Source organism: Loxodonta africana, chromosome 1 (assembly GCF_030014295.1).
Source record: "Loxodonta africana isolate mLoxAfr1 chromosome 1, mLoxAfr1.hap2, whole genome shotgun sequence".
In the NCBI taxonomy this organism is placed as follows: domain Eukaryota; kingdom Metazoa; phylum Chordata; class Mammalia; order Proboscidea; family Elephantidae; genus Loxodonta; species Loxodonta africana.
This window is the reverse complement of record NC_087342.1, coordinates 10,175,881-10,199,226: the sequence shown is the minus strand read 5'-3', so window position 1 is coordinate 10,199,226 and position 23,346 is coordinate 10,175,881. Positions and strand designations below refer to the sequence as shown.

At 37.8% G+C, this 23,346-nt stretch overlaps 1 protein-coding gene across 1 annotated transcript in view; it reads right to left on the bottom strand.

Moving 5' to 3' along the window:
- CFAP91 (cilia and flagella associated protein 91) overlaps window positions 1–23,346 on the bottom strand; it is a 62,174-nt gene that overhangs the window by 16,276 nt on the left and 22,552 nt on the right. Inside the window, exons 5-7 of the mRNA XM_064267657.1 lie at window positions 19,601–19,758; window positions 17,274–17,456; window positions 15,461–15,603 (exon numbers count right to left, since the gene is read on the bottom strand). Coding sequence (XP_064123727.1) covers window positions 15,461–15,603; window positions 17,274–17,456; window positions 19,601–19,758 — 484 coding nt within the window. The remainder of the gene's footprint in view (window positions 1–15,460; window positions 15,604–17,273; window positions 17,457–19,600; window positions 19,759–23,346) is intronic.

Below are 23,346 nucleotides of genomic sequence, written 5' to 3'. Positions count from 1 at the left end.
AGTGGCTTTCCCATTTTTCTCCTTTCCCTGAGGCTACTAGATTCCAATCTAAAGAAATGCCTCTTTCCATGGCTGCTTCTCCTTGGAAAAAAAAAAAACATACCAAACATAGGCTAAGGGTAAAGCCCTGTCCCAAGACATTACTTTATAGGGCAAGAAATTAAAAAATGTGGTTTTCTAGAGCTTACAAATATCCAGGTTAGGGCTCACTCCCCAGTCCTCCACCCCCACCATTCCAACTCACCTGGACTGATACAGAATGAAGTCTGGACTTTGACCCTCCCCAATACTTACTATTGCGTATACCCAACAAGTACACCTAGGGGAACATAAAATCACAGGTCAAAATTTCCAGGCCTCTGAGAAGCACTACTATTTCAGAAGAAAACAACAAAACGAAATTAAAAATTCCTCCAGAAGCAAAGGTACAAGTAAAGATGAGCCAAAGATTTAAGATATGCCCAATAAACATACTACAAGAGAGACAAGGAGATAATACCAACATGAAACAAACTAGTAAAATACAAGGAAGAATAAAGGAGAAACATGTTACTAAAATATAAAAGTTGAATAAAAAACATAGTAAGTGGAATAAACACCAGAAGAGATAAAGTTTGGGGACAAATTATGAAACTAGAAGTCAGGCTGAGGAATTCTCCCAGAATGAATAAAGAAATACAAAATATAAAAAGTAAAGTTTAGAGAGAGGACAGAGGTAGAAATGCTAGCATTCAGACATAGGAGCCCCAGAATGAGAGAAATGAAGAGGAGGAAATATTTGACAAAATAATGCAGATAAATTTCCAAAAATTAAAGACCTCATTTTATTAAAAAGGCTCATAGAGTGTCAAAGAGAAGAAACACAGAAAAAACTCACACGTAGATATAATTCTGAAAAATTCAAGAATAATGTCTTAGTTACCTAGTGCTGCTATAAGAGAAATACCACAAGTGGATGGCTTTAACAAAGAGAAATTTATTCTCTCACAGTCTAGGAGGCTAGAAGTCTGAATTCAGGGTGCCAGCTCCAAGGAAAGGCTTCCTCTGTAGGCTCTGGGGGAAGGTCCTTGTCATCAATCTTCCCTGGTTGAGGAGTTTCTCAGCACAGGGATCCCAGGTCCAAAGGACATACTATTCTCCTGCCTCTTGTTTCTTGGTGGCATGAGGTCCCCCTGTCTCTTTGCTCACGTCTCTCTTTTATATCTGAAGAGATTGACTCAAGACACAACCTAATCTTGCAGATTGAGTCCTGCCTCATTAACATAACTGCCTCTAATCCTGCCACATTAACATCATAGAAGTAGGATTTATAACACAGGAAAATTATGTCACATGACAAAATGGTGGACAATCACATAATACCAGGAATCATGGCCTAGTAAAGTTGACACACATTTTTTGGGGACACAATTTGATCCATATCAGTAATAAAGATCGAAAGAAAATCTGAAACCCTCCAGAGAAAGAAAGCAGATCACATCAAAAGAATAAGAACTAGACTGGCATCAGATTAATATCAACACAGGATAAAAGAAATACTGGGTAGTATTTTTAACAAGTGAAAGAAAAAAAAAAACCTTTGCACCTAGAATTCTATATCCAACTAAACTGTCATTCACATATGAAGGCATCATAAAATATTCTTTAACATACAGCCTTAGAAGGTTTACACACAAGCGCCCACATTGAAAATAGTCTGGATGACGTATTTAAATTAGAAAAGAAAAGAAAAAACTTGAGAAATGCAGTGAGAGATAAATGAAATAGTGGTGAACAAACGCCTTGGTAAAGTTTGAATATATGCATATACAAAAGAAAAAGAAAAATAGGAAATACATTCATAACATCCCACAATTTAAAAATCCTAAATTGATGGAAGTTGGTGGAGAAAGCAAGCTGATGGAGAGAGCACGCTAAAAGTTCTACCTTGTTAAGATGATACGGATACAAATCAAGAAGAAGAAACTAAGAATTAAACACAAAAGAAAAAAAAAAAAAAGGACAATTTGACATAAGCCAAGTGTGGGAAAATGGTCAAAATAAAATAAATAAATGTAAGAACAAAAATTAAGAGGAATGAAAAAGACAAATCCAATACTTAATAAAAAGATCAACAAGAACAGAAAAATGTTTTTGCAAAGTAACACCTTACACATAAACATGCCAATGAGAGGCTAGGGAGTGACTGCTAATGGGTGGGAGTCCCTGGTAGTGCAAATGGTTAACGAGCTCCGCTGCTAACCAAAAGGCTGGGGGTTCCAGTGCACCCAGAGGCACCTTGGAAGAAAGACCGGGAGATATGTTTCTGAAAAATCAGCCACTGAAAACCCTACGGAGGACAGTTCTACTGTGACACACACGGGGTCACTGTGAGTTACAGTCAACAAGACGGAACCGGTTTTTACTGGGTGGCTGTTGAGTACGCTGTTTCTTTTTGGGGTGATAAAAATGTTCTGGAATTAGACACTGGTGAGGGGTGCTCAACTCTGTGAATATACGAAAAACCACTGAATTGTACAATTTAAAGGGTAAATTTTATGTAGTGTGAATCATATGTTAAAAAATTGAAGGAGAAATAAAGGCTTTCTGAGACCAACAAAAACCGAGGGAATTTACTGCCACCAGATCTGCCCTGCAAGAAACGTTAAAACAAGTTTTTTAGGCAGGAGAAAATTCACGTACATCAGAAACGTGAATCCACATTAAAAAAAAAAAAAAAGAATTGCAGAAGGAACAAACGAAGGTAAAATAAAATCTCCTGTTTTTATCATATTAAACTTATCTAAAAGATAACTGTTCACTTAAAGCAATAAAGTAAAAATGTATTGGGTGACTATAGCACTTACGACAGGATATAAGGTCAATACAAAAAACTATCATATATCTAAGTACTAGCAACAATTAATCGAGGAGATCAAAATTTAGTAAACGACACCATTTACAATAGCATAAAAATGTATAATACTTAACGGATAAATCTGACAGAAGATGTGCAAAACCTATGCATTGCAAACTACAAAACATTGCTGAGAGAAATGAAGGAAGACCCAAATAAATAAGAACAATATCATGTTAATGGATCAAAAGACTCAACATTGTGAAGATGTGAAGTCTCCCCAAACAGATCTATGAGTCAACAAACAAAAAACTAAACCCATTGCCATGGAGTTGACTGCAACTCCTAGCGACCCTGTAGGACAGAGGAGAACGGCCCCATGGGGTTTCCAAGGAGCGGCTGGTGGATGTGAACTGCCAACCTTCTGGTTAGCAGCCTGAGCTCTTAACCGCTGTGCCACCAGGGCTAATCCCAATCAAAATTCCAGCAGAACCTTGAAAACATTACGCTGAGCGAAATAAATCAGGCACAAAAGAACAAATATTGTACGATCCCACTTTCGTATGATCCCACTTCTATGAAATGTCCAGAAGACGCAAATGCATAGAGATTAGTTTATGAGTGGTTATCAGAGATGGGTGGGAGAGGAAAATGGGGAGGCGTTCTTTAAGAGTTATTGAATTTCTGTTAAGAGTGATGATAAATTGGTAACAGATAGTGGTGATGGTCACACAACATGTGGAATGTAAAAATGTCACTGAATTGTACACAAAAATGGTTGAAATGGCAAATGTTGTATTATATATATTTCATCACCAAACCAAAATAACCAAACCCGTTGGTATCAAGTCAATTCTGACTCACTGTGACACTATATGACAGAAGAGAACTGCCCCATGAGGTTTCCAAGGAGCGGCTGGTAGATTCAAACTGTTGACCTTTTGGTTGGCTGAACTCTATGTTTTTCAAAAAAAAAAAAAATTTTTTTTATTGTACTTTAGATAAAGGTTTACAGAACAAACCTAGTTTCTCATCAAACAGTTAGTTAGTACACACATTGTTGTACGACATTGGTTAACAATCCCATGACATGTCAACATTCTCCCTTCTCAACCCTGGGTTCCCTATTACCAGCTTTCCTGTTCCCTCCTACCTTCCAGTGTCTGCCCCAGGGCTGGTGCACCCCTTTAATCTTGTTTTGTTCCATGGGCCTGTTCAATCTTTGGCTGAAGGGTGGAACCTCAGGAGTAGCCTCATTACTGAGCTGAAAGAGTGTCCAGGGTCCGTACTCTCAGGGTTTCTCCAGTCTCTCTCAGGCCAGTAAGTCTGGTCTTTCTTTTTGAGTTAGAATTTTGTTCTACATTTTTCTCCAGCTCTGTCCGGGACCCTCTATTGTGATCCCTGTCAGAGCAGTCAGTGGTGGTAGCCAGGCACCATCTAGTTGTACTGGACTCAGTCTGGTGGAGGCCATGGTAGGTGTGGTCCATTAGTCCTTTGGACTAATCTTTCCCTTTTATCTTTAGTTTTCTTCATTCTTCCTTGCTCTCAAAGGGGTGAGACCGGTGGAGTATCCTAGATGGCCACTCACAGGCTTTTAAGATCCCAAACGCTACTCACCAAAGTAGAATATACAACATATTCTTTATAAACTATGTTATGCCAATAGAGCTAGATATTCCGCAAGATCATGGTCCCCACAGCCCTCAGCCCAGCAATTTGGTTCCTCAGGGAGTTTGGATGTGTCTATGGAGCCACCATGACCTTGCCTGGCTTCCCCAGTATCGTGCACCGTCTTACCCTTCACCAAAGTTTCCACTTATCTATTGTCTATTAAGTGTTTTTCCATCCCCACCCTCCCCCTCCCCCATAACCATCAAAAATTGTTTCTTTTTGTATGTAAACCTTTTCAGAGGTGTTAACAGTAGTGGTCTCATACAATATTTGTTCTTTTGTGATTGACTTATTTCATTCAGCATAATGCCCTCCAGATTCATCCATGTTGTGAGATGCTTCACAGATTCATCGTGGATCTTTAGCATTGCATAACACTTCACTGTGTGTAGGTACCAGCTTGTTATCCATTCATCTGTTGATGGGCATCTAGGTTGTTTCCATCTTTTCGCTGCTGTGAACAATGCTGCAATAAACGTGGGTGTGCATATGTCTATCCATATGACGACTCTTATTTCTCTAGGACATATTCCTAGGAGTGGGATTGCTGGATCGTATGGTATTTCTATTTCTAGCTTTCTAAGGAAGCGCCATATGGTTTTCCAAAATGGTTGTATCATTTTGCATTCCCACCAGCAGTGCATAAGAGTTCTGATCTCCCCGCAGCCTCTCCAACATTTATTTCCTGTTTCATTGATTTGTGCCAATAATGCCGGGGTGAGATGGTATCTCACTGTGGTTTTGATTTGCATTTCTCTAATGGCTAGAGATGGTGAGCATTTCCTTATATGTCTGTTGGCGCTTGAATGTCTCCTTTGGTGAAATGTCTGTTCATTCCTTTGCCTATTTTTTAATTGGATTATCTGTCTTTTTGTTGTAGAGGTGTTAGATTTTCTTGTAGATTTTAGAGATTAGAACTTTGTCTGATTTGTAATAGCCAAATTTTTTTTTCCCCAGTCTGTAGGCTCTCTTTTTACTCTTTTGGTGAAGTCTTTTGATGAGTCTAAGTGTTTAATTTTTAGAAGATCCCAGTTATCTAGCTTATCCTCTGGACCTTGTGTGTTGTTGGTTGTGCGTTGTATCCCGTTAATGATGTGTATTAGGGCCTCTAGCATTGATCCTATTTTTTCTTCTATGAACGTCATGGTTTTTGGCTTTATATTTAGGTCTTTGACCCACTTTGAGTTAGTTTTTGTATACTGTATGAGGTATGGGTTCTGTTTCATTTTTTTGCAGATGGATATCCAGTCTTGCCAGCACCATTTGTTAAAAAGACTGTCTTCTCCCCATTTGATGGACTTTGGGCCCTTGTGGAAGATCAGGTGACCACAGGTGGGTGGATTTACATCTGGGTTCTCAATTCTGTTACATTGGTCAATGTATCTGTTGTTGTTCCAGTATCAGGCTGTTTTGAGTACCGTAGCTGTATACAGGTTCTGAGGCCAGGTAGCATGTGTCCTCCTGCTTTATTCTTCTTCAGCAGTGCTTTACTTATCCGGGGCTTCTTCCCTTTCCATATAAAGGTAATGATAAGTTTTTCCATCTCTTTAAAGAATGTTGTTGGTATTTGGATCAGGATTGCATTGTATTTGTAATTTGCTTTGGGTAGAACTATCATTTTCACAATGTTGAGTCTACCTATCCATGAGCATGGTATGAAAAACATTTAAGTAGATCTCTTTTGGTTTCTTGCAGTACTGTTCTGTAGCAGTTTTATTTGCATAGGTCTTTTACATCCTCGGTTAGATTTATTCCCAAGTCTTGTTTTTCTGATTTCCTTTTCATCCTTCTCTTTATTGGTGTATAGGAATCCAACTGATTTTTACAAGTTTATCTTGTATCCTGCTAATCTGCTGAATCTTTCTATTAGTTCCTGTAGTTTCTTGTGGAGTCTTTTGGGTTTTTTATGTATAGTATCATATCATCTGCAAATACGGAGAGTTTAACTTCTTCATTACCAATTTGGATGCTGTTTATTTCTGTTTCTTGCCTTATTGCTCTAGCTAGGGCCTCCAACACAATGTTAAATAGGAGTGGTGATAAAGGGCATCCTTGTCTTGTTCCTGTTCTCAAGAGAAACGTTTTCAGCCTCTCTCCATTAAGAATGATGTTGGCCATTTGTTTTGCACAGATGCCCTTTATTATGTTGAGAAATTTTCCTCCTATACCTATTTTATTGAGAGTGTTTATCAGGAATGGGTGCTGGACTTCGTTGAACGCCTTTTCTACATCGATTGAGATGATCACGTGATTCTTTTCTTTCCTTTATGTGATGGACTACGTTGGTTGATTTTCTAATGTTGAACCATCCTTGTATACCTGGTATGAATGCTACTTGGTTGTGGTGTATTTTTTTTTGATATGATGCTGAATTCTACTGGCTAGAATTTTGCTGACAATTTTTGCATTTATATTCATGAGAGATATTGGTCTGTAATTTTCTTTTTTTGTGGTGTCTTTGCCTGGTTTTGGTATCAGGGTTATGCTGGCTTCATAGAATGAATTCAGAAGTATCGCTTCCTTTTCTATGTTCTGAAATAGTTTGAGTAGTACTGGTGTTAGCTCTTCTCTTAATGTTTGGTAGAATTCTCCAGTAAAGCCAACTGGGCCAGGGCATTTTTTTGTTGGGAGTTCTTTTTTAAATCATTTTTTCAATCTCTTCTCTTGTTATGGATCTGTTCAGATTTTCCCCAACATCATTTTGTGTTAGTTTGGGAAGGTCGTGTGTTTCTAGAAATTTGTCCATTTGCTCTAGGTTTTCAAATTTGTTGGGGTATAGTTTTTCATGATATTCTGTTATGATCCTTTTTATTTCAGTTGGGTCTGTTGTAACATCCCCATTTCATTTCTTATTTGCATCCTCTCCTGTTTTTCTTTTGTCAACTTGGCCAGTGGATTGTTGATTTTGTTGATGCCCTCAAAGAACCAACTTTTGGTTTTGTTGATTCTTTGTATTGTTTTTCTATTCTGTATTTAATTTATTTCTGCTCTGATCTTTATTATTTCCTTTCTTCTGGCGGCTGTGGGCTTCTTTTGTGGTTCTCTTTCTATTTGTTCAAGTTGTGTAGCTAATGTTTTGGTTTTGTCCCTTTTTTTTTTATGTATGCATTATTGCTATAAATTGACCTCTGAGGACTGCCTTTGCTGTGTCCCAAAGGTTTTGGTATGATGTGTTTTCATTCTCGATTCTAGGAATTTTTTATTCCATCTCTAATTTTTTCTATGATTTTTAAGCAGGGTGTTATTCAGTTTCCATGTAATTGATTTTTTTTCCTTACTCTTCCTGTCATTAATTTCTGCTTTGATGGCATTGTGGTCAGAGAAGATAGTTGTATTACCTCAACGTTTTGGATTTTGTTGAGGGTTGCTCTGGGCCTAAGATGTGGTCTATTCTGGTGAATGGTCCATGTGCGCTGGAAAAGAATGTGTAATTTGCAGCTGTTGGGTGAAGTATTTGATACATGTCTATGAGGTCAAGTTGGCTGATTGTGCTCTTTAGCTCTTCTGTATCTTTGTTGAGTTTCTTTCTAGATGTTCTGTCCTTTACTGAGAGTGGTGTGTTGAAGTCTCCTACTATTATTGTGGAACTGTCAATTTCTCTTTTCAGTGCTGTTAGAGTTTGTTTTATGTATTTTGGAGCCCTGTCATTGGGTGTGTAGATGTTTACTATGGTTATGTCTTCATGATGGATCATCCCTTTAATCACTATATAGTGTCCTTCTTTGGCTTTTCTGGTGGATTTTGTTATAATGTCTATTTTATCTGAGACTAGTATTGCCACTCCTGCTCTTTTTTGGTAGGCTGTTTGATTGATATATTCTTTTCATCCTTTGTTAATAAATTTACGTCTTTGTTTTTAAGGTGTGTCTCTTGTAGGCAGCATATTGAGGGATATATATATATATTTTTAATCCATTGTGTCACTCTGTGTCTCTCTATGAGTGCGTTTAGGCCATTTACATTCATTGTAATTATTGATAGATGTGAGTTTATTGCTATCATTTTGTAGTGCTTTTTTTTTTTTTTGTGGTGCTAACATTTTCTTTGTTCCTCTTACTTTCCTGTGCTGAGTTCCTTTTATTTGTGGATTTCTTTTGTTTTTGTAGATTCTGTTTTTATTGAGACTCTATGTTTTCTTTTTTATTTTGATGAGTAGGTTTTTTAAATTTCTTTGTGGTTACCTTGAAATTTACCCTTGTCTTCCTAGGTTTGAACCAGTCTATTACTACTTGGTATCACCTTGCCTTCTCCATTAGAAAGTTCTATACTTACACCATTTATTCCCTCTTTTATTGTTCTGATGTTGTCATCTACAGATTAACCCCTCTGGTTCCCTGTTGCAATTCTTTTGGTTTTGAATAGTCCTTGAGAGTTTATCTCCTACATTGGTATCTGCCTGGTACACTCTCGAGTCCTAGATTCAGGCTGTGGTCTGAAGTTGTTTGTTCTCAGACCAAAGGACTCTCTTTAATAATTCTTGTAGGTTTGGTCTGATTTTTACATATTCCCTTAATTTCTGTTTATCTGGAAACATCCTAATTTCACCATCATATTTGAATGAAAGTTTTGCAGGATATATTATTCGTGGTTGGCAATGTTTTTCTTTCAAGGTTTTATAAATATCATCCCATTGCCTTCTTGCCTGCATGGTTTCTGCCGAATAATCAGAGCTTAGTCTTATTGTTTCTCCTCTGTATGTGACTTTTTGTTTTTCTCGAGCTGCTTGTAGGATTTTTTTCTTTGTCTCTGGTTTTAGTGAGTGTGATTATGATCTGCCTTCGTGTTTTTCTTTTGGGATCTATCCTATATGGGGTTCATTGAGCTTCTTGGATGGTCAGCTTTCCATCATTCATGATATTAGGGAAGTTTTCTGTTAGCAATTCTTCAATGATCCTCTCCGTGTTTTCCATTTTCTCTCCCTGTTCTGGAACTCCTATCAGTTGCAAATTTTTGCTTTTGATTGTATTCCACATAATTCTCAGATTTTCTTCATTTTTTTTTTTTTTTTGGTTTTTCCTCAAATAGAGTTGTATCCAAGTGTTTGTCTTCAATTTCACTGATCCTGTCTTCCATCACCTCAAACCAGCTCTTCAGCCCTTCTATGATGCTGTCCATTTCCGAAATGTTGTTTATCTTTTGGATTTCTAATTGTTGTTTCTGTATGATTTCTAACTCTGTACTTATTTTGGCATTTTGTTCCTGTATTATATTCCTGAATTCTTCCATTTTCTTGTCTGTATTTCCATGAATTTGTCTATTTTTCCTAATTTTTGTCTGCTTTTTGCTTCAACTCTTGGATTGCTCTGAATATTAGAGATTTGAATTCCCTGTCAGGTAGTTCTCGTGCCTTTTCTTCTACTGGAAAGTCATCTGGTGTTTTATTTTGAACGCCTACTAGAGCCATCCTCTCTTGTTTTCTTTAAAATATGTTTTGATATTGTCTGCTGTGTTCAGGACATTCAGTACTTATTTTCTTTATTTCTTGACCAAAGATTTGTTTGTTTCATCCTGTTTTTTGTTTTATTTGGTTATGTCTGAGCAGACAGACTGAGCATTCCTTGTTGTTTGCTTGTCTGTAGTTGCAATACTTTTGACCTCCTTGTCCAATGGGTGGGGCCAGTCACTCAGCTATCATGCGACAGGGCAGGTCCAGCTGAAGGGGAGGGCCTGGGATGGGTTGTTTGTGGCATATACTAGGGCTGGCAGGGTAGACCAGGAATCAGCACCAGGCAGGTTTCTGTAGGCCGTGCCCGTGCTGCTCAGAGGTGTGATGTTCAGTGCACAGTGCACGTAGGCAGGAAAGAGGGGGGAGGTTGTGATGTCTGGAGCTAGTATGGGTATGGGAAAGAGGAGAGAGAAACAGGATCCAAAAACAAACAGGAAACACACACACACACAAACACACAAAGAAAACAGTGCAAAGGGAGCTTGGAGTGGAGAGATGAGACCTGAGAAATGGAGAGAAGCAAAAGGGAAAAAGAAAAAAAATAACTAGATAAAAATTTGGAAAAGAGAGAAGAAAAAGAAAGGCCCCCAGCGGTCCCACCAGTGAGGCCACAAAGACCAGGGAAGTCTCCTAAGTTGTGCAGTATAGGCTGGCTAGAGGTGGTATGGATGTCACACAGTACCAGGTATTCAGGAGACAGGAAAAGAAGGTAAGTATAGACAGAGGAGAACTGAGAAATGAAGAAAGACAGTAAGGGAAAGAGAGAGAAGGAAAAAAGAAAAAGAGAAAGAGAAAAAAGAAAAGAAACGCCCCAAGAGATGCTGCCTACGTGGCCATGCAGATTGGGGGAGTGGTCCTAGGCTGTGCAGTGCAGCCCGGCTAGAAGGACAGTCGAACTTTTAACCACTATACCACCAGGGCTCCATATTTGAAAAAGAAAAAGAAAAACAATTTCAGCAGACTTTTTTGTAGAAATTGACAAGCTGATTGTAAAATTCATATGAAAATGCAAAGGATCTAGATGTAGCCAAAATGACTTTGAAAAATAAGGACAAAGTTGGAGGGGTTACATTACTTACCTTCAAGATTTAGCATAAAAATATAGTAATCAAGACAATCTGATATTGGCATAAAAATAGACAAATAGATGAATAGAACAGAATAGAAAATACAAAAATAGGCCTATGTATATACGGTCAATTGATTTTCAACAAAGGTGCAAAGGCAATTCGTTGGAGAAATGATAGTCTTTTAAACAAATGGTGCTGGAATAATTGGTTATCATATGCATAAATAAATTTGATTTATACCCTGAACTATACACACCTCAGCATAAAAAAAGAAACCTCACAACTGGACCAATAAGCAACATCATGATAAACGGAGAAAAGATCGAAGTTGAAGTTGTCAAGAATTTCAATTTACTTGCATCCACGATCAACGCTCATGGAAGCAGCAGTCGAGAAATCAAAAAACGCATTGCATTGGGCAAATCTGCTGCAAAAAAACCTCTTTAGAGTGTTGCAAAACAAAGATGTCCCTTTGAAGACTAAGGTGCATCTGACCCAAGCCATGGTGTTTTCCATCACCTCATATGCATGTGAAAGCTGGATGATAAATAAGGAAGTCCAAAGAAGAATTGATGCCCTTGAACTGTGGTGCTGGCAAAGAATATTGAATATACCATGGAGTGCCAAAAGAAGGAACAAATCTGTCTTAGAAAAAGTACAGCCAGAATGCTCCTAAGAAGCAAGGATGGCAAGACTTTGTCTCATATACTTCGGACATGTTATCAGGAGGGATCAATCCCCAGAGAAGGACATCACGCTTGGTATAGTAGAGGGTTAGTGAAAAAGAGGGAGACCTTCAAGGAGATGGATTGACACAGTGGCTGCAACAATGGGCTCAAGCATATTGATCATGAGGGTGGCACAGGACCAGGCAGTGTTTCATTCTGTTGTACGTAGGGTCACTATGAGTCAGAACTGACTCGATGGCACCTAACAGCATATACAAAAATGTACTCAAGATGAACAACAACAAAAATACCCAAAACCAGTAGCCATCAGGTTGATTTTGACTCCTGATGCTCCATGTATTTCTGAGTAGAACTGCGCTACATAGGGTTTTCAATGGCTGTGATCTTCTGGACGTAGATTGTCCGGTCTTTCTTCTGAGGATCCTCTGGGTAGATTTGAACGGCCAACCTTTCAGTTAGTAGCTGAGTGCTTCACCATTTGCAATACCCAGGGACCTATGTAAAACCTAAAACTATAAAACTTCTAGAAGAAAACATAGGAGAACATCTTTATGACCTTGGGTTTAAGTCAGAGATATCTTAGATACAGTACCAAAACAACAATCCATAAGAGAAATAATTGATAAATTAGACTTCATCAAAATTAAGAACCCGCTCTTCAAAAAAAAAAAAAAATGTTCTTAAGACAATGGAAACAGTCTACAGGCTAGGAAAATATATCTGCAAATCACACACATTACCAAGGACTTATATCCAGAAATATAAATACTCTCAAAACTCAATATTAAGAAAACAACCAAATTAAAGAAACTGGTAAAAGATTTGAACAGATACTTCAACAAGAAGATATATGGACACCTCCCAGTCAAACAATAGACAAGCACATAATATAAACAATAATAAGATAAAAAATAACAGTAAGTACTTCTTAGAACAATCGATTATATGAGATCAAAAGGACACCATCTACCCCAAAGCAAAAACAAGAAGGCAGGAAGGGGTAAAATATCAGGAGAAAAGGAAATGGGGAACCCAGGGTGGAAATCAAAAGAGTGCTGAACATTGTGGGAAATAAAACCAAGGTCATGAAATACTTTATGCACAAACACTGAATGAGAACCTAATTTGCTCTGTAAACTTTCACCTAGTACACAACTAAAAAAAAAATATATATATATGATAAATGGAGGGAAAATAGGTACGTAAAAAGATACCCAATATTATCAGTCAGTAAGGAAATATGAATTAAACCACAAAGAGGTATCACTACACATCTGTCAGAATGGCTAAAATTAAAAAGACTGACCACAGCAAGTGTTGGCAAGGATGTAGAGCAAATGAAGTTTTCACCCACTGCTGGTGGGAATGTAACATGGTAAACCACCTTAGAAAAGGGTTTGGCAGTTTCTTAAAAAGTTACACATACGCCTTCCATATGATTCAGTCATTTCATTCCTATTTATCCAAAAGAAATGAAAGCCTATAGTTATACAGACTTATATATGAATGTTTATACAATTTTATATTTATAGTAGGGAAAAACTGGAAACAACTCAAACACCCATCGACAGCTGAATGGACAAACAAATGGTGGTAATTCCATACAGTGGAACACTATTCAGCAAAAAAAATGAATGAAGTACTGGTGTACACAATGACATGGATGGTTCTCAAAATTGTGCTGAGAGAAAGAAGCTAGACCAGAAAAGTGTATATACTATACGATTGATTCCATTTATACAAAATTCTAGAAAATGCAAACTAATCTAGAGTGACAAAAAGCAGACCAGTGGTTGCTGTGGAAGGGGAGGGTGATAGCAGGCAGGGACAAGAGGGAGGAATTACAAAGTTGCATGAAGAAACTGAGATGATAGGTATGTTCATCATCTTGGTTGTGATGGTGGTTTCACAAGTATACACGCATGTCACAACTTATCAAATTTAAACATGTGCAGTTTATATATGTCAAGTATATTTCAAAAAGCTGTTAAAAAAGATTAAGCTAGTAAAAAGATAATAAAACACCCACTTGCAAAACGAAAAGAAAGAAAACATTGGAAAGGTAAAGGCAGAAATGAAACTTTTTATTTTCAGATGACATGATTGTCTACGTAGAAAATCCTAAGAAATCTACCAAAAAAAAAAAAAAAATCTACCAGAATGAATAAGTAAGCTTAGCAAGTTTGAAGTATACCAGGTCAACGTACAAAGGTCAATTGTATTCCCATATACTGGAGCCCTGGAGGCACAGTGGTTAAGAGCTCAGCTGCTAACCAAAAGGTTAGCAGTTCAAATCCACCAGCTACTTCTTGGAAACCCTATAGGCCAGTTCTACTCTGTCATATAGGGTCGCTATGAGTTGGAATTGAGCTGTTAGCCTTTTGGTTAGCAAACAGGGGCTTAACCACTGTACCACCAGGACTCCATATATAAGACTACATAAAAGGGAATGTGAGGAAAAAACATAATTTTTATGAATACATATATACGCTAACCCATTGCTATCGAGTTGATTCCGACTGATAGCAACCCCATAGGAAATAGAGTAGAACTGGCCCACAGGGTTTCCAAGGGGTAGCTGGTGGATTGTAACTGCCAACCTTTTAGTGAGAGAATGAAGAACACAGGGTCCAGGATGGGTAGAGGGAGATGACAGTGGGATGAGGTGGGAGAGAAGTGTGTAGGTACATGTAAATTATCATCAGATCCTAATTTTCATGTTGAGTATGGGTTCCCATGGATTATTACTATAATACTAAAATTAACTGAACAAACAGACATGCACGGACAAGTGATCAGAGTATGTCATAAATCAGTACGTCTCAAAGTGTGGTCCAGCACCAACTGGAAACCTGTTAGAAGTGCAAATAGTTGAGCGCTATCCCCGATCTGCTGAACCAGAAACTTTGGGGACGGGCCCAGCAGCATGTGTTTTTAAAAGTCCTCCAGATGAACGTGATGCATGCTAAAGATTGAGAACCAATATAATAAACCAAGGATTTTAGAGTATTCAAGTCTGTACACCTGTAGTCCAATTAACACAAGGGAAAGCCCGCTGGTGAATGTTGTGCAGTTGGCTCGTGGGTACGGCCAGCAAACTTTTTTGTTTAGTTGCATTTTAAAGAAGATGAGAGAAGAGTTGAAGATGATTCCCTTTCTTCGTGATGCCCTGATATCAAATATAAAAGGGAGAAAATGGAGCCTATTACATTGTTAACACCAACTGTAATTCCTAATACTAGAAACCTGCTACACCTCAGTATAGTGCCAAATTCTAATATGGAGATCCAAAGTCAGAACTTTTTCAGAAATAACATGATTTCTGCTAATGGAGAGAATAACCTCCAAGAGGTTTTCCTACAGTTTGAAATGAGAGGAAAAACCATGCTGGTTCAGCACAGCACAGGCAACCTCCAGAAAAGTATAAACCAAACAAAAACCAAACCCAGTGCCTTCGAGTCGATTCCGATTCATAGCGACCCTATAGGACAGAGTAGAGCTGCCCCATAGAGTTTCCAAGGAGCACCTGGTGGATTCGAACTGCTGACCCTTTGGTTAGCAGCCATAGCACTTAACCACTACGCCACCAGGGTTCCCAGAAAAGTATAGCAAGGAGAAAAGAATGTAGAGTTGTATGTTGAGAACCACTGGACATTTCTGCCCAAGAAAAGGTGCAATGCCTGGAGTTTTGTATTTCTCTGCAAAAGTCACCCTGAGAAGCATCTTGTCTTCAGGATAACTACTATACCTTATGAACCTCTGCCAACTCATGCTCCATCCTTGCCGCCCTCTTTAGGAAACCAGCTTTGGTGGTAATGGCTTTTGGTTTTAGAGGTCTGATGCAGGGTTGTGTCACAAAATCTGGGAGACATGACTCAAGTTCGACTAATCCTATGGGAAGAAGGCAAATGTTCTTGATATCTGGTGCTTAAATGGAGCACTTTCAAAGTATATTGTTAATTTTAACAGCTGTTTGGTCAAGTGGTTTCATTTGGAATTATGGGTAAGGTATAGCTCATATAAAAGAATGAATTATCCTTGAACGGTAACGCAAATTTCTGTATAATTAACTCATTTTCTTCTATAAAATGAGAAATGCATTATGAAGTGAAAATATTGCCCTACAAAAAAGTAATAAATTCTACAATAAAAACCAAAAGAAAATTAACAATCCTGTGGAACACGGTGCCACCATTCTAAAGTGGGTGTATACAAATTTATCATATTCTGCTCTAGAGCTGGCCAGCCACAGCTGCAGGCTCACTTGGGACCATCAACTCATGATCTTGGCCAAGTGATGCTTGAACCTGTCAGCTGAAATTTAAACACGTTGAATTTAGCCTCTTTGTCTCCTTGCCACTCGTTTTCTGGCGTTGCTTCTTAAAGGATTGACTTTATTTTACATATTTTTTGTTTGCTTCATAAGCCTTGGTATAAAATTTTTTTTTTCTTTTTAGGGGGGAACCCCTAGTCTCCCCCATCAGGAGAACATATTTGCTATCTTTTAAAAAAAATTTCCACAATTAATTTTTTATTAAAATTCTTAAGAATGGATTTCTCATTTTAAGCTTTCTTTAAATGGAATAAACCTGTATTTCTTTTTTAAAGAGTTTTTAATAGTAATATTATATTCTTTACAAAAATTAGGAAAGTACCTAAAATATGAAAGAAAAGGAAAAAATCACCCCAAATACAACCACTCAGAGAAAACTGCCGACATTTCAGTGAGTTAACTTTCAGTACACGTGGGGTTGCCACGAGTCAGAATTATCTTGACGGCAACTGGTACTGGTACTTTTTCTATGCATTTTTAAAAAAATAATTGAAATTATTGTCTAAATATCATTTTCATTGTTTTTTTTTTTTCCACTTAACATCATAGTTTACACACATCCTATGTAAATAAACAGTCTGGTTTGTATTATTTCAATGGTTACAAAAAGTTTCATCGTATGTATGTGCCCTACTGCTGAAAATGTAAGATATTTCCTTTTTTCCACTATTATAAGTAATGTGGAAAGCTTTGCCCATGTTTCATATTTTATTTGCAGCATATATGCCCAGGAATGGAATTGCTGGGCCAAAATATGAAAAAAATATGAGATTCTTAATTCATATTGCCAAATTACTTTCCCAATATGCATTAATAAGAAGTTTCATTAAGAACATATAAGTGTGCTCCTTTCATCATACTCTTGAATGCAGTGGGTATTCTTATTTTTCTTCGCCATTTCAAACTTGGTAGGTAAAAATGATACGTCATTTCTATTTCATTTTTGTATGCCTTTGATTATTAGTAACATTAAACATTCTTAAATGTTTAGTAGCTAATTGAATTTACTCCTTGTTAAATTATTCTATAGTGTATCCATTTATTTGAGTCTTAGTAGTATGAACTCATTATATTATTAATATTAAGCCTGCTAATTATCGTTTGTTTTACAAATATTTCTATTTGTTGTTTAGCTTTTAATCTAAATTTTTATATTTTATATATTTAATCTATATTTCCAAGATAAACCTCTTATATTGAATATTTACTTACGTAGTAAGTTGCTTACCTTCATAGGTATTGAGAAAGTGGTTTTTCACTACAAAGTTCTCTGAGTTGTTGTCTGGGAAGTGACCAAGGCGAGATAGAGGTCCATAGGTCTGTGATGCATAATCAGAATAATCCTTGATGATATTTCTTCTCTCCAACTTTCCTTCCACATTTTTTCCCTTTCCCACAAGTTTTCTGATTGCTGAAACAAAATATATCTCCATGACTATCTCCAAAATATTGTGCTGAAGGATTTAAACATAGACTAGGAAGCCAATTCTAGCTTTATTCCCAAGGAAGCTAATGAAATGAATGAATTGCATGATGACCACCCACTGCAGCCAGAATACAACCTTAAAAACAGGTCTGTCATCTCTGTGACCTGGACCGTCATGAGACAAGCAGGAGTGACAGAAGCTGAATCAGCTAGGGACCTCTATCAGTACTCATCAGAAACCTTTTATAACTGCACCCCAAGCACCAGGCCAAGAAGAGGTATTCAATGAAAATTTGTTAAATGAATGAAAGAAACTCAAATAACTGAAAAGAATGCATGGTTAATGGAGAACTAGGAAAATTACTCTCCTAGAGGAGAATAATTTAAAGGGAAGTTTATAAGCTCTTCAATAATCTCTATCCATACTGGCTAATACCAGAATAAACCAGAATATATCCCAGCTTCTAGTTTTCAGAATTGCTTAGCAGTCAGAGGAAAAGGCTCAACCATGCACAAGAGGAGTGTTTTCATCTAAGGAGTCTTGCTTACTACCTCTACCTGCCCCTTTTCTTCCAAATCCTTTGGCAGACTCACCCTACTGAAGCCTCTCCATCATGCACTCTCAACTGGGATGAAATCCTACCCGGAGATTGCAAAGTCGTATCACAAGAAGTGATCTGCATGGCCACTGGCGGCCTTGTGCATGTTTATATCTGATTCTCAGGCTTTTAGGTATGACTTGGGGTTTTGGAATTCAATGAAAATAGTTTGTTTTGTTATTTATCTACAAAAGTTAGTCAATCCATCATTAATTACGTCAAACATTGAAAACAGGTCGACATACCTAGAGCTAAAAAAAGACTAGTTAACTTAAAAGTTATTTTCTTACATCAAGAAAAAGTCAAAAGTTAAATTCACTAAAAACAATTTTTAAGGAATTTATTTTATTTTTTCTGGCAAAATAAATTTTCAGTGATTTTTAAAAATTTCATTACCTTGCCATTTTACATGTGTACATAAATTGCTAATTTGCATAATGTTAACTTAATACATTATGATTTATGTAAGTAAATAAATTACATTAAAAGTCATTCAGAAAATACAGTTATAAAGTTAAATGTTAACAATCTAAAATTTTTAATTTAAATCTTAACTTAAAATTTTATTTGGTCATACTTAATCTGGCACTGAATAAAAAAGAGTAAGCTTTACATTTCCTCTTTCTATGTATAAAGGACAGGTATACATACAGTACATTAAAAAAATAGTATGTCTGCAGTATTAAAATTTCATGGGGGAAGTGATCAAGAAAAAAAATGTCTGAAATGACTCTTTAGGGGCAATAATGAAAAAAAAACCTGTGAAACATTGTTCTCTATCCAGAGCCTCAGCACATGAATACGGTGCTACGGACTGAATTATGTCCCATTAAGTTCTACTCTGTCTTGTAGGGTCACTGAGTCAGAATTGACTCCACGGCACTGGGGTTTTGTGGATTAAGGTAGGTGTTGGAATTCTAACCCCTGTAACCCCTGTACTGTGGATGTAATCCTGTATGGAATTAAGGTTTTCTTTGTTATGTTAATGAGACCCTATCAGTGTAGGGTGTGTCCTAAACCCAATCACTTCTGAACTATAAAAAGAGCAGATTAGACACTGGAGCGAGCACAAATGGGGGAAGACAAATGCCACGTGAAGATAGTCAAGGAACTGAGGAATGAGAGGGCTGAAAGATAAGGATCTTTCCCCAAAGCTGACAGAGAGCCTTCCCCTAGAGCTGGTGCTCTGAATTCAGACTTCTAGTCTCCTGAACTATGGGAGAATAAATGTCTGCTCTTTAAAGCCACAGGCACACATAAACTAGCTACACACAAACACACACACACATATACACACACATCCCATAATGTCAATAACTTAACTACCAGTTAGGACATCACTTGATTTTCTTATTGAGGGATTTTTCTCCACTCTTCTTTCTTTGCAAAATAACTCATCTTCCATTCCTTATCTACTCTCTGATAAACTAGGTCCAGAAAGAATTATAGCACAGTTAAATGACGCTTGGTCAAAGATCCAAAGCAAACCCAACTTTTTAGTTTTCTTCATTGTTCACACTACACCATTACCTGACACATGTGCACGTTGAATTTTTGCCACCTTTGCCTCCTTTGCTTCCTGCAGTTTAGACCATTGGGCATTCAAGTTCTTCATGTTCACTTCATTTTGATTCTCTTCACGCTTCTTCAGCAGCTGTTTTAGAACTTCCAGACGAATGTCCTGCAGTCTTCAAGTAAATTGAAAAACATAATGAAGTCATAGAGTATTTCCAACAGCATGTTCTACTAGAGAGCTAGAGAGTATCTGCCATCCACAGGACCTTCTCTTTGGGCTGGTAAGATCACTCTGACAAAAGTGTAGTGAATAAATTAGCAGAGGGAGGGTAACTCAATGGTGAGCCTTCATATTACAGGAATATACATTGGTATTGTTCTGAAGGACAAAGAAGGGTGTAAAAGGACTCCATGGGCTGGGCCCATATGAACAACAAGGTGTTTGTGCACAGTTCTAGGTCAACTTGTATTGCTGGTGCATTAAGTGCAAGGGGGAGCAAAGAGAAGACAAGGTTATGGCAGGCTATGTTAAGGTGTGAATGTGGAAGTGCTAAATACAGTACCTGGGACAGAGTTGGTACTCAATAAACCTTCGTTTCCCTTTCCCTTACCTTTAACTTGTTCTCCCAGGGCTACCTTGCTCATATGTACCCAACCATGTACAAATGACTCCAAAATCTATACCTATAGCCCAGATCTTTCTGAAACAGAGTTTCAGACTGTCTACTTGAATGGACAGCTGACCCTGACAACCACAGAAAAAGACCCACTCACTTTCTTCTCCCAGAAATCCACCCTTTCTCTTACATCTTCTTCCCTCCTCAAATGATTCCTTCTCTAAAACACTTCTTCCATCCATCCCTAGCTCATGTCCTGGTCATCTCTCTCCCAGCTTGGTCTCCTTCCTTGCTTCTAGACTCTCTTCTTTCCAATCTGCTTCATATAACTGCCAAGGTTTTCCTTCATAAAATACAGACTTGAACATTTAATATTTACTTAAAAAATGTATACATTAATTTATTCATTCATTCATTTGTCACATATTTATTAAGTGTTCACCATATGCCAGGCAGAGAACAAACAAAGATGAACAACACAAAATGCCTTCTCTCAAGAAGCACTGTTAATTAGACTAGATAAAGAAATAAAGGGCATCCAGGTTGGCGAGGAAGAACTAAAAGTATCTCTGTTTGCAGATGACATGATCTTATACACAGAAAACCCTAAGGAATCCTCCAGAAAACTACTGAAACTAATAGAAGAGTTCAGCAGAGTATCGGGGTACAAGATAAACATACAAAAATCAGTTGGATTCCTCTACACCAACAAAAAGAACATCGAAGAGGAAATCACCAAATTAACGCCATTTACAGTAGCCCCCAAGAAGATAAAATACTTAGGAATAAATCCTACCAGAGATGTAAAAGACTTATACAAAGAAAACTACAGTACACTTCTGCAAGAAACCAAAAGAGACTGACATAAGTGGAAGGGCATACCTTGTTCGTGGGTAGGAAGACTTAACATTGTGAAAATGTCTATTCTACCAAAAGCGATCTATACATTTAATGCAATTCCGATCCAAATCCCAATGACATTCTTTAGTGAGATGGAGAAACAAATCACCAACTTCATATGGAAGGGAAAGAGGCCCCAGATAAACAAGGCATCACTGAAAAAGAAGAACCAAGTGGGAGGCCTTACTTTACCTGATTGTAGAACCTATTACCCCTCCACAGTAGTCAAAACAGCCTGGTACTGGTACAACAATAGATACATGGACCAATAGAACAGAATTGAGAATACAGACATAAACCCAACCACATATGAGCAGTTGATATTTGACAAAGGCCCCAAAACAGTTAAATGGGGAAAAGACAGTCTTTTTAACAAATGGTGCTGGCATAACTAGATATCCATCTGCAAAAAAATGAAACAAGACCCATACCTCACTCCATGCACAAATACAAGCTCAAAATGGATCAAAAACCTAAATATAAAATCTAAAATGATAAAGATCATGGAAGAAAAAATAGGGACAACGTTAGGAGCCCTAATACATGGCATAAACAGTATACAAAACATTATAAAGAATGCAGAAGAAAAACTAGATAACTGGGAGCTCCTAAAATTCAAACACCTATGCTCATCCAAAGACTTCACCAAAAGAGTAAAACGACTACCTACAGACTGGGAAAAAGTTTTTAGCTATGACATTTCTGATCAGCTTCTGATCTCTAAAATCTACATGATACTGCAAAAACTCAACTGCAAAAAGACAAATAACTCTATTAAAAAATGGGCAAAAGATATGAATAGACACTTCACTAAAGAAGACATTCAGGTAGCTAACAGAAACATGAAGAAATGTTCACGATCATTAGCCATTAGAGAAATGCAGATCAAAACTACAATGAGATTTCATCTCACTCCAACAAGGCTGGCAGTAATCCAAAAAACACAAAATAATAAATGTTGGAGAGGTTGTGGAGAGATTGGAACACTTATACACTGCTGGTGGGAATGTCAAATGGTACAACCACTTTGGAAATCAATTTGGTGCTTCCTTAAAAAGCTAGAAATAGAACTACCATACGTTCCAGCAATCCCACTCCTTGGAATATATCCTAGAGAATTAAGAGCCTTTACATAAACAGATATATGCACACCCATGTTTATTGCAGCACTGTTTACAACAGCAAAAAGATGGAAGCAACCAAGGTGCCCATCAACAGAGGAGTGGATAAATAAATTACGGTATATTCACACAATGGAATACTAAGCATCGATAAAGAACAGTGAGGAATCTGTGAAACATTTCATAACATGGAGGAACCTGGAAGGCATTATGCTGAGTGAAATGAGTCAGTTGCAAAAGGACAAATGTTGTGTAAGACCACTATAAGAACTTGAGAAATAGTTTACTGAGAAGAAAACATTCTTTTGTGGTTACGAGATGGGGGAGGGAGAAAGGGTGGAAGAGGGACATTCACTGATTAGTTGGTAGATAAGAACTCCTTTAGGTGAAGGGAAAGACAACACACAATACAGGGAAGGTCAGCACAATTGGACTAAACCAAAAGCAAAGAAGTTTCCTGAATAAACTGAATGCTTCGAAGGCCAATGTAGCAGGGGCAGGGGTCTGGGGACCATGGTTTCAGGGGACATCTAAGTCAATTGGCATAATAAAATCTATTAAGAAAACATTCTGCATCCCACTTTGAAGAGTGGCGTCTGGGGTCTTAAACGCCATCTAAGATGCATGAACTGGTCTCAACCCACCTAGATCAAAGGAGAATGAAGAACACCAAGGACACAAGGTGATTACGAGCCCAAGAGACAGAAAGGGCCACATGAACCAGAGATGACATCATCCTGAGACCAGAAGAATTAGATGGTGCCTGGCTACAACCGATGACTGCCCTGGCAGGGAACACAACAGAGAACCCCTGAGGGAGCAGGAGAGGAGGAGGATAATGCAGACCCCAAATTCTCATAAAACCAGACTTAATGGTCTGACTGAGACTGGGAAGACCATGGTGGTCATGGCCCCCAGACCTTCTGTTGGCCCAGGACAGGAACCTTTCCCGAAGCCAACTCTTCAGACATGGATTGGACTGGACAATGGGTTGGAGAGGGATGCTGGTAAAGAGTGAGCTTCTTGGATCAGGTGGACACTTGAGACTATGTTGGCATCTCCTGCCTGGGGGGGGAGATGAGAGGGTGGAGGGGGTTAGAAGCTGACGAAATGGACACGAAAA